The sequence below is a fragment of the Salvelinus sp. IW2-2015 genome, unplaced genomic scaffold (assembly GCF_002910315.2).
Source record: "Salvelinus sp. IW2-2015 unplaced genomic scaffold, ASM291031v2 Un_scaffold3331, whole genome shotgun sequence".
Taxonomy (NCBI): Eukaryota; Metazoa; Chordata; class Actinopteri; order Salmoniformes; family Salmonidae; genus Salvelinus; species Salvelinus sp. IW2-2015.
In genome coordinates this window covers 31,135-43,021 of record NW_019944615.1, presented here as the reverse complement: position 1 = coordinate 43,021, position 11,887 = coordinate 31,135, and the positions used below count along the sequence as shown (strand labels likewise).

Below are 11,887 nucleotides of genomic sequence, written 5' to 3'. Positions count from 1 at the left end.
TATACACTACCCGTCAAAAGTTTGGGTGCTCTTGTTCTTGAAAAGAAAAGCAATTTTTTACTTGCCCATAGTAAAATAACATCAAATTGAGTCAGAAATACAGTGATAGACATTGATAATGTTGTTAAATGCAATTGTAGCTGAAGGGCTATTTTATGTGAATCTACATAAGTGCTACAGAGGTCCCATTAGCAGCAACCATCAGCTCCTGTGTTCCAATGGCTATGTTCTGTAGCCTAATCCAAGTTTATCATTTTAAAATAGCTAATTGATACACTTAGGAAACCCTTATTTCAATTATGTTAGCACACGCTGAAAACTGTTGATCTCTGATTCTATTTAAGAGAAGCCAATAAAAAACTGACCTTCATATTAGCACCTAGTTGACTTATACTGGAGCATTCACGATTTGTGGGCCTCGATTACAGGCTCAAAATGGCCCCTCCGGTCGCGCCGGCTGCGACGAGCTGGGCGCGAACCAGAGACTCTGTGGCCGCAGCTGAGCACTGCGATGCAGTGCCTCTAGACCACTCGCGCCACCCGGGAGGCCAAAATAAGAGATATTTCTAAGATGACCCCCAAACTTTTGGAACGGTAGTGTGTATATATATATGAAGGTATGTATGTATGGAATGGATATATTTACCAAAAAATATAGGGGGTGATGGAAATGATGCAGACAATTACATTGATGGAAGCAACAACTATCCACAATATTAAATCTGAGCCACCCCTTTGAAAAAAATAAAAAAATAAAAGAGGCTCTTGTCAGCTCACTGGTAGACTCAGACCTAATCCTCCATATCTCTCTCTCTCTCTCTCTCTCTCTCTCTCTCTCTCTCTCTCTCTCTCCCTCTCTCCCTCTCCTCTCTCTCTCTCTCTCTCTCGCTCTCGCTCTCGCTCTCGCTCTTGCCCTCTCTCTCTCTCTCTCTCTTTTTCTGCTGTTCTGGTTTCCAGGGAACCCGGTCCGTCTGGCTACCAGGAAAGAGTGCCCCGCTGGACTCCGAGGCTTCAGAGGGAGCAGGGCAGCCCTGGAGCCATGGTAACACACCCACCTCACATCTCCTGACCTTCACCTTACTGACATATTACATTCTGCACTGATGTAAGTATACTACTGTATTGTATAGCACCCAGTGTTTTATGTAGAAATCACTGAAGGCCAGTTCCTGGCTTTTTTAATAGAGATTCTCCATTGACCATGCTGCTTTTTAGTCCAAGAGTGGCTTCATCTGGGTCTGGAAACTGACCCTAAGTCCTTTACTTGAATTAACTGATGGTGACCATCTGATAACTGTATACTCTGACAGTGGGATGGAAACTATGTGGTTGGAGTTCCTGTGATGAAGGCTCTGATTGGTTCATCTCTGTGTGCTTGCCTCTCTCAGGCCCTGCTGGACTGAAAGGAGGAGAAGGACCCACCGGTCTGTCAGGAGCAGGGGTAAATTGGATTTCATCATGTAGCAATTGTTTAATTTCCCATTTTCCCCATGCTCCCCCCTAATCTCCACCTCCACCCCAATCCTGGTCCGTATGTGGTCTATAGCCAACAAGGACATGTAGAGTGGGAGGCTGTTACCATGGAGATCAAATGAAAGAGTGAATCATGTGACGTTGTCCTCTTACCTCTCTGTTCCCCCTGTCGTGTCGTTACCCAGGGAGCACTGGGGAGAAAGGGCCTTCTGGAGCGGCTGGTGCTATTGGTCAGCCTGGACGCTCCGGTGGGTCGGCCCTGGAGGACCAATGGGAGAAAAGGGCGAGCCAGTAAGAACCTTTGATCATTTCCCTATTCGTTTTTTTTCTTATGCAACGCTAGTGTCAATTTCTAAATGGACATACGAACATCACTGCTCATTACTGAGAAATAAACAGCAGTTGTGGGTTCCTCTGTACTGTATGTGTCATAATCATGTGTTTACGTGCGCGCGCGCGCGCGGTGTGTGTGTGGTGTGTGTGTGCATGTTCCACTCTCTCTGGGTTATCTATTAATCAATATGGCATGGTGGCAATATGAGACTAGAATAGTGCGGTGGTTAGACTAACAGTGTTTCCTCATCCATCTGTTCCCCAGGAGAGAAGGGGCCATTGCGGCCGGCTGGACAGGACGGGGCGCAGGGGCCTGTGGGACTGCCTGGGGCTGCTGGCCAGCTGGGCCTCCAGGAGAGGGAGACAAAGTACTTACACCTGTACACAGGTTCCATACCACTGTAGAGGGACAACTTAGGAGAATCCAACTACTGGCCTCAAGGCCTGAAGCACTCTGGGGTTTCTATGCTAGTCAATTGATCTATTGTCCTTTTGGCCATGGAGTCCACTCACCTAGTGGCCTTTATGTTGTGTGGGTGGGGGTGTATGGTGACTGTGTGGTGTCTTTATATCTCTGCAACATTGTGTGTGTGTGTGTGTGTGTGTTGTGTGTGTTGTTTTGTGTGTGTGTGTGTGTGTGGTGTGTGTGTGTGTGTTGTGTGTGTGTGTTGGTGTGTGTGTGTGTTGTTGTGTGCATGCTCTGATATTGTGTCTGTGTCTGTGTCTGTGTTGTCTACAGGGCGAGACAGGAGGACCAGGCCAGAAGGGCAGTAAAGGAGACAAAGGAGAATCTGTGAGTCTTCATCTGGCGAGATCTCAACCACAACACTGTCTTTTAGCCTCACAAGCCACAGAATTATACACCTGACAGGACATGACATCACCAGACACAGTACTACCAGAGAGAGGGAGGAGAAGATCCTATCTCTGGCCCAAATCTGCCCATGTTACGCAAATCCTTAATTATTAAATAGGTGAAGAGTTTTTGTGTGTGGGGCAATGAAAGTTTTGAATTTAGTCAAGATTAACATAAATTGCTATTTTGATACGTGAGGCTTATTTGATCTAATAGACGTTTCATAATGCTTCGGTTGTTACGAGTGTGCTGTTATAAGTGTGACGCATGTGACATCCCGGCAACTTTGAGAAAAAACACTTTATCAGAGTTGTCCCTGTTGAAATTCGAGAACAGACTGTTTATATTCATGAAACGATCATCTTACTCTCCGTTGAATACAGGTGGCTGATGTCAACACTCCTCATCTAATATTCAAACAAGTATTATTATTATTTTTATATATGATTTTTTATTGAATATTATAACATACAATCTACCTGCAGTGAAGCCGCTCAACATTTACATTACATTCAGTCATCTAACCGTCTCCCGTCTAGAGTGACCCACAGGAGCAACCAGGGCCCCGCCCAAGGGCACGTCGGCAGATCTCCCACCAAGTCAAAATGGGGACCGAACTAGCTTTATTTTTAATTTTATCTTTGAACATCATTCTATCCCCCGCCAAGCAAGTCCACTCCCACTTGTCTCCAGTTCCACATCCCAAACCTCAGTTTCAAACAAGTATTCAATTAACAAGATGTATCCACCAATCCAAAGAGAGGAATAGGATGAGGAGCCTGACAGCCCGCCGTTCCGCTCTGTGGACAACGAATCCCATTGTTAGAGCGGAGACACAAGCATCTCGTCATTATATCCAGTATCTCTGGTACTACTCACCTGGCAGGATATGACATCGCAAGCCATAGTACTACACACCTGACAGTATATGACATCACCAGCCACAGTACTACCAATCTTAACAATATAGCCGAGTGACCACTCTAACAATACGTCCTCAATGAAGGCGAGATCAGGTGGGACCATTCTAGCCAATGAGAGGGCAGATACGAGTGTGAACAACAGCCACAACTAAGTTGTTTTTCTCAAATTTGCCGAAATGCCAAATGCATCCACTTATATCAGTACATTTGTAACAGCCTAAACATTACGAAACTTCTATTCGATCAAATAAGCCTCACATAATTCGACACTCTCTCATAGACCTCCATACAAAAAGGGCTTATCTCATYCGGATGGATTTTGGGCGCTTCGCCTCTTCTGCTCTGGTACTACATACCTGGCAGGATATGACATCACCAGCCACAGTTCTACACACCTGACAGGATATGACATCACTAGAAAAAAAACGAAGTCAAATCGTGATGTCAGTGATCTTCAGGTCGGAAAGTTTCCGACTTGGAAATCCGACATGGATGACTGTTCAAAATGATTTCTCCCGGCCAGAGCTAGTTTTTCCCAGAGTTCCCAGTTGTCTTGAACGCACTGAAATCAGAGGTTTCCAAGTTCTCAGTTCCCAGTTGTTTTGAATGCGGCATACACACCTGACAGGATATGACATCACCAGTGAAAGTATTTCACACCTGACAGGATATGACATCACCGGTCACAGTATTACACACCTGACAGGATATGACATCACCAATCACAGTATTAAGCACCGGCCAGTATCCTCCCCGTCACCAGCTGCTATCACTAGGATAATTCAAATTAATGACTCAGTAAATGAGAAAGGGTTTATAATTGAGCGTTGAGATAATTATGTGCAGTTATAATTAACTATACAGTATATTACTGTATGTGAGCTGTTATACTCATTATAGGCATTATAAGCCTTTCTTCATGGTCTAGTTAGCATGCACTGTGCATCTTCATGCACTTTATCTTATCCTAGCCCTGGCAGCTCTATCAAACTATTTAAAATACTGTCTAACACTTTCAGAAGCCAAGCAATCYCAAACAGCTACCATCAACAGCTGCAATTTCACAGTAGTTGTGTTTTTTGAGCTCCCGACACAGCAGTGTTTTCCTGCAGTGTATGATTGATATGCAGTATACTGTCAACAGCATCTCTGTTTCTCGGTCTCTTCTCCAGGGCCCTTCAGGACCTATTGGAATCCAGGGACCTGTCGGCCATCCAGGGTTACCAGTACGTCTATTCAATGTATCTGTCTTTATTGTGTGTTTGTGTGTACTGTATGTGTGTYCAGCACTGACCTCTGTGTGTGTTTCAGGGTGTGGACGGGGAGCCGGGGCCGAGGGGCCAGCAGGGGATGTACGGGCCGAAGGGAGACGAGGGAGCGAGAGGCCACAAGGGGGCCACAGGACCSACTGGACTACAGGTGAGGAGACGAGACACCCCTCTGTTGGACTGTACCATCCATCTCTCTGACTCCAGCATATAGCTGACAGGTGGACTGTACCATCTCTCATCAACAGCACATAGCTGATAGCATTGCAGTATCCCTACTACTGCGCCTCTAACCATTCTCTGTCTTTACAGGGCATGCCAGGACTCCCAGGAGAGAAGGGAGACAGTGGACACGTGGGCACGATGGTGAGTACTGGACATACCATTGGACAATGACATCATTTCCCTATATCCTATTGTTGACCTGGCAGCCTCACTGGACTCTCCCACCAAAGATCATTCCTTAAGTATGTCTCTCATCTTCATTGTGGTATGAAGCCTAACTAAAGTAAAACCCTTCTTGGAGGCAGTGTCTAGAGTCTGGCTCCATGTAGAGTGTCTGGAGCGTAACAGCCATGACACGTCCAGCTACACATCCAGAGAGGACTAGGGCTTTGTGTCTAAAAGTAACAAGGAGTTCCTCTGAAGAGAGGGAGAGTGAGAGAGTGAGAGGGAGAAAAGTCGAAGAGTCAGTGGAGTGAAGGAGGGAGAGAGAAAGTGAGGGATAGGGATGGAGAGAGAGAGAGAGAGAGAGAGAGAGAGAGAGAGAGAGAGAGAGAGAGAGAGAGAGAGAGAGAGAGGGCGGTGGTTTGAGGAGGAAGACGGCAGTGTGACAGCTGCTAATCAGATTAGCCTGAGCCGGGCCTGTCTAATGAGCATCTTCCTACTATTGTGACAGTCATTTCAGAACGCCATAGACCGTGAACACATGCTAAATAAGATTCTACACACACAGCTAGCGCCACAGCACACTCAGCCTGATTAGGGAGAGGGGAAGGAAGCGTCAAAACGGAACAAAAAACAAAAGAGGGAAAAAAGAGAGAGGGAGAGGATAAGAGGGAATGAAAGATATGGGGGGATAGAGAGAGMGATGTGAGAGAGACAGGGCAAGGAGGAAAGAGATCTCACTGGGAAAGCCTCATCCATGTGAATGCTGTGGTTCACAGGATTGCAGCTTCTAATGCCCGCGTAGCTCCCCAGTAGCAGGATTATAGGATATGTGCTTACTGTAGTGGATGTAGTAGTGTCTGGAGTATGTCTGTCTGTCTTAGTGCTGTGTGTACAGGCTCTCACTGTATTGGGTTTTCAGCYTTTGTGAAGCACAGCTAACCATTAACTCTGGACTGGAAGGGAGCAGTCAGTGCAGTTAGGATGAATAGCTTGTTGTCCATGTTGAGGTGCACAGAGGGGTGGAATCCCATCACACTGACTGGCTAGAGCGCTCTCATTTCCCCTGTAGCCTGATCATGTGTTCTTGGAGAGAACTAGAGGCTCCTCTTAGAGAGAGAGAGAGAGAGAAGGAGGGGATAGAGGGAGGGAGAGAGAGATGAAGGGAGAGAAAGAGAGGGAGATACTGTACAGAGAGAGGGGGTGAAAGACCGGAAGAGAGAGAGGGAGATAAGAGACAGAGAGTTAGGGACAGAGTGAGAGGGAGGGAGAAAGAGAAAGAACCTTTCTGTGTGTCATTGAGGGTAATGGCTTGTCCTCGTGGTGTCTTCATCATGTCAGTGAGATAATGATCATAGAGGCTGGTTCTGTTCTGGGGATATGTTGCACCAGCCACCAGGCCCTCAGTAGACTMAAGGACTAGCARGCAGTCACTGTACCCAGGGAGGAGCTGCCTGGTGGGTCACACAGTCTACTTCCTTTGGGATAGAGGTGTTTGTGTCTGCGTGTGCGTCTGRGTGTACTTGTGCATGTATGTGCTGTCTCAAGCCAATGGCTAATGATTTATTTTCTCCTCAGGGCCCTCCAGGACAACATGGCCCCAGAGGCCCCCAGGGGTCCATCGGTGGAGAGGTACAGTACATTTCTGACCTTATCTGACCACCTTTCTATGCACTGGGTTTGCTACAATATTAGATTGGTTTATGTTGCAAGACGGTATACTATTTTGCGCAGCTCTCACTTCTACTCAAATCTACACTACCGACTATCAGAACACACCCACCAATAGGGTTGTTACTTCACACAAGGCACACACACTTCTCTACCCTCTACCCCTCTCCCACTCCCAGACCCTCTGCCGGTTTGGAGCTGTGAATTATTAAGTGCTATTAGAATGTAATCCCTCAGAGGGAGTTATATTTACCGCTCTATAAATCATTAAGGAGTATTAGACAATCATCCCTGAGAGGAAGTTATATTTACCTCTATTAATGGCCAACCTCTCAACATCTCACACCAATCAATTATTCACGAGAGAGAGACGGAAAGAAGCCACGCCACACACACACANCGGTTTGGAGCTGTGAATTATTAAATGGTATTAGAATGTAATCCCTCAGAGGGAGTTATATTTACCGCTCTATAAATCATTAAGGAGTATTAGACAATCATCCCTGAGAGGAAGTTATATTTACCTCTATTAATGGCCAACCTCTCAACATCTCACACCAATCAATTATTCACGAGAGAGAGARGGAAAGAAGCCACGCCACACACACACAAAGTCAAAAATCAAGTCAAATCAAATTGAATTGGTCACATAGACATATTTAACAGATGTTATTGTGGGTGTAGTGAAATGCTTGTATGGATTCAGTGGTACGGATTCAGATCGTCACATCAGACCTGGGTACAAATATAATTTGATAGATCACATACTTTATTTGAGCATTTGCCTGGAGTGCTAGATGGTTTGTACTTTTGGGACTATCCCATTGGTTCTAGTTTCCTATCCAAGCTCAATCAGGCACTATTTGAAAGATGTTGAATACCATTTGAACCCAGGTCGGATTCATATGGTGCCATGGAAATAGAAGGGTGTAGAGATGGAGCGATCCATAAATGGATTGATACAGGTGATGTTGTGAGAGAGAAATGGATAAAGAGAAGCTTTGAGTCTGTGGGAAATAGAAGAGCTGGCTTGCACTGCAAGCAGGAGAGTCTTCCACTCACTCACACGTTCCAATTTGTGCACTCTACCAAAGAGAGAGATGCCTTCACTGTTTTTCTCTCGAGACAGCCAGCACACACTTCCACATTGACACACACCGACACAGAGATACAGAGAGACTGACTCCACACTCTGTTACTCAGATCGCATCAACAGAGGAAACTCACACACACAGACAACAGTCAATAGTTTATCCTAGTGATGATGGTGCAGCTGCTGTCTCAGCACCCTGACAGAGAACAGCAGACACACAAAACAACATCTACACAAGAAACCTGTAGATGAAATATTTATTATTTCAGTCCTCCTGTCAGTGTGTTGGTTCAAGTGGTTCTGTTGTGTTGTAACAGGGCACTGCTGGCCAGCCTGGTGGAGTGGGCCAGCCTGGGATCGTTGGAGAGAAGGGGGAGGATGGAGAGGCTGGGGACCCGGGACCAGTTGGAGACACTGGTGCCGCTGTAAGTCTGTAAGTCATCTTTTCTCTCAATCCTCTTCTTCACTTCCCCCCTTTTCACTTCTCACTCTCCCCTCTCTTCATCTTACTCTTCGTCATCCTCTCTACTCTCCTTCTCTCTCTCGTTCTCTCTCTCGGTTCTCGCTCTCTCTCTCTCTCTCTTACTCTCTCTCTCTCCTCTCTCTCTCTCTCTCTCTCTCTTCTCTCTCTCGTCTCTCTCTCTCTCCTCTCTCTCCTCTCTTACTCTCTTCTCTCTCTCTACTCTCTCCTCCTCTCTCTCTCCTCTCTGGTCTCAACCACTCACTGTATGATTGTATTGTGCCCACCGAGGGTGGTAAAGGGGAGCTGGGGGAGAGGGTGACTCTGGCCCCTCCGGAGCAGCAGGACCTGCAGGAGTCAAGAGGTACGCCAGGGGAGGACGGACCAAAGGAAACCCTGCTGAGTAGCAATCTCTTATGTTAGGCCACTCATCTGCTAGTCACTAGTCCTTTAGGCCACTCATCTGTAGTCACTAGTCCTTTAGGCCACTCATCTGCTAGTCACTAGTCCTTTAGGCCACTCATTGCCTAGTCACTGATCCTTAGGCCACTAATTTGTGCCACTAGTCCTTTAGGCACACTTCATCTGCCTAGTCACATATCCTTTAGGCCACTCATCTGCTAGTCACATAGCCTTTAGGCCACTCATCTGCTAGTCACTAGTCCTTTAGGCCACTTCATCTGCCCTAGTCACTAGTCCTTTAGGCCACTCATCTGCTAGTCACTAGTCCTTTAGGCCACTCATCTGCTAGTCACTAGTCCTTTTAGGCCACTCATCTGCTGATGTCACTAAGTCCTTTAGGCCACTCATCTGCCTAGTCACTAGTCCTTTAGGCCACTCATCTGCTAGTCACTAGTCCTTTAGACCACTCATCTGCTAGTCACTAGTCCTTTAGGCCACTCATCTGCTAGTCACTAGTCCTTTAGGCCACTAAGGTTGCTAGTCACTATTCCTTAGGCCACTAATCCTCTACCAACTGGTTCTTGAGTTGGTGGCCAGACCAATGCATTAGGATTAATCTCAAGCGATGCTGCTGCAACTAACAGTCATTGGTAACTGACCACTCCCGGTCCTCTGTAGGGCGCCATTGGATTCCCAGGAGATCTGGACCCCCTGGAGAAGCAGGGATCAATGTGTACAGCACCCGTAGAACCAAGTAATACAAAACCCTTGTACTGTTTTGAATTGCATTTCTAATATTGACGGCAGTAGATGACTGATTCTTCTGTTTCCTCTGAATGTGTGTTTCTGGTTGGAACAGGAGTTGACGGTGGACCGGGAGCAAAGGAGACAACGGCCTGGGGAAGCCGTAAGTACAGTACAGCATTTACATCACACAGGAATTCATACGAACAGCATAAACATGTGTAACTGTGTATGTTCTCTGAGCTCATTCAACGTATCACATACATAAAGTGCATGCATACCAAAGATATATATTGCCTCCTTTGTACTTTGTCACATACAGACGGAGCTTGAACTGTATTCATGGACTATGCTGTGCTTTCTTCCCTGAGTCTTTTAGCTGTATGCAGTCTTTTGTTGTTTGAGTGTGTTTGGTTTGTTTGCTCTTGGACTGTGTGTGGTTGTTGTCTTTGTAGACTGTGCTGATTGTTGTTAGTCTTTGAGACTGTGTGGTGGTTGTTGTCTTGAGACTGGTGTGTGGTTGTTGTCTTTGAGCTCTGTGTGTCGTTGTTGTCTTTGTAGACTGCTGTGTGGTTGTTGTCTTTTGGACTGCTGTGTTAGTTGTTGTCTTGAGACTGTGTGTGCGTTGTGCTCTTGTATTTGAGACTGTGATCCGTGGTTGTTGTCTTTGAGACTGCTGTGTGCGTTGTTGTCTTTGAGGAACTGTGGTGTGTTGTTGTCCTTTGAGACGGGTGTGTGTCTTAGGCGTTGTGGATGTCTTTTGAGACTAGTGTGTGGTTGTTGTTACTTTGAGACGTGTTCGGTTGTTGTCTTTAAGACTGTGTGTGCGTTCGTTGGTCTTTTGAGACTTGTGTGTGTTGTTGGTCTTTGTGACTGGTGTGGTTGTGTCTTCTGTGGCCTGTCGCAGTATGATGTTTGTTGTCTTTGAGACTGTGTTGAGTTGTTGTTCTTATGTGACTGTGTTGCGTCGTTGTCTTTGGATACTGTGTGTGGATTTGTTGTCTTTGGAGACTGCCCTGAGTGTGGGTTGTTGTCTTTACGAGATGTGCTTGTTGTGGATGGTTAGTGGCGTTGGTCTTTGACGACTGTTGTGCGTGTGTTAGCGTGTGTCTCTGTTTTTGTTGTCATGAGACTGTGTGTGGTTGTTGTCTTTGAGACTGTGTGATGTTATTTGTCTTTGTAGAACTGTGTGTGGTTGTTGTTCTTTGCAACTGTTTGTTTGTTGTTGATGTTGTTGGTGTCTTTGAGACTGTGTGTTGTTGTTTGTCGTTTGAGTGGTTGTACTGCTGAGCTGTAGATTGTTGTGTGTCTTATGCTGACATGGTGTGGTTGTTGTCTTTTGTGACTGTGGTGTAGGTTTGTTGTTCTTGTTGAACTGTGTGTGTTTTGTTGGTTCTTTGAAGACTGTTGATTTGTGTTGTTGTCATTCTGTGACGAGTGTGTGTTGTTGTCTTTTGAGGGACTGGCTGTGTGTTTGTTGCTTTGAGACTGGTGTGCGTTGGTTGTCTTGAGACTGTGTGTGGTTGTATTCTTTGTGACGGTGTGTGTTGGCGGTTTGTCTTTGAGAGCTGGTGTGTGGTTGTTGTCTTTGAGACTTGGTGTTGTTGTGTTTAGGCTTGTGTTTGAGTCTGTTGTGGTCGTTTGAGCTGTGTGCCTGTTGTTGTCTTTGAGACTGTGTATGTGCGTTTGTGTGCTTTGAAGACTGTGTGTGCGTTGTTTGTCTTTGAGACTGTGTCGTGTTTGTTGTCTTTGAGACTGTGCTGTGGTTGTTGTCTTGAGGACCTGTGTGTGGTTGTTGTCTTGGAGACTGTGCTGTAGTTGTATGTCTTGTGGACGTGTGATGTGGTGTTTTCTTTTGCACTGTGTGTGGAAGTGGCCTTGTACTTTGTGACTGTGTGTTGGTTGTTGTGTGTTTTCAACATCTGACCCTTTGTTTCTGCTGTCCTCAGGGACCCCCAGGCAGCTCTGGCGAGAACTGGCCATTCGCGGCACCCCGGGAGAAGGGTGGCAGTTGTTGGCACGAGAGAGGAGAGAGAGCACGAGAGATGAAGCGAGAGCAAAGAGAAGATGAGAGAGAGAGAACTGGACACCGCCTCACCATGAGGATGGATCACTTTTCGCTTATACAGACGCCCCGACGCTCAGAGAGACAGGCCCACATAGTGCAGGGACATAATCTTGCGGTAGGCAGCGTAAAAAAAGACACACCGACTGGATAGACCGACTGGTGAGAAATGAGCTACCCGTACGAGGATGCAGGAAGAGCCGCGAGGGATC

General features: G+C 46.4%; 1 protein-coding gene across 1 annotated transcript; it reads left to right on the top strand.

The window, feature by feature from the left end:
- Positions 1-2,529: 2,529 nt before the first annotated feature.
- Positions 2,530-9,624, top strand: LOC112075667 (collagen alpha-3(V) chain-like). Its single transcript, XM_070441005.1, has 8 exons — positions 2,530-2,599; positions 4,758-4,811; positions 4,897-5,004; positions 5,166-5,219; positions 6,819-6,872; positions 8,322-8,429; positions 8,756-8,882; positions 9,545-9,624. The coding sequence occupies exons 3-8, from the start codon at positions 4,936-4,938 to the stop codon at positions 9,622-9,624; spliced, it is 492 nt and encodes a 163-aa protein (XP_070297106.1). The 5' UTR covers positions 2,530-2,599; positions 4,758-4,811; positions 4,897-4,935.
- Positions 9,625-11,887: the final 2,263 nt, after the last annotated feature.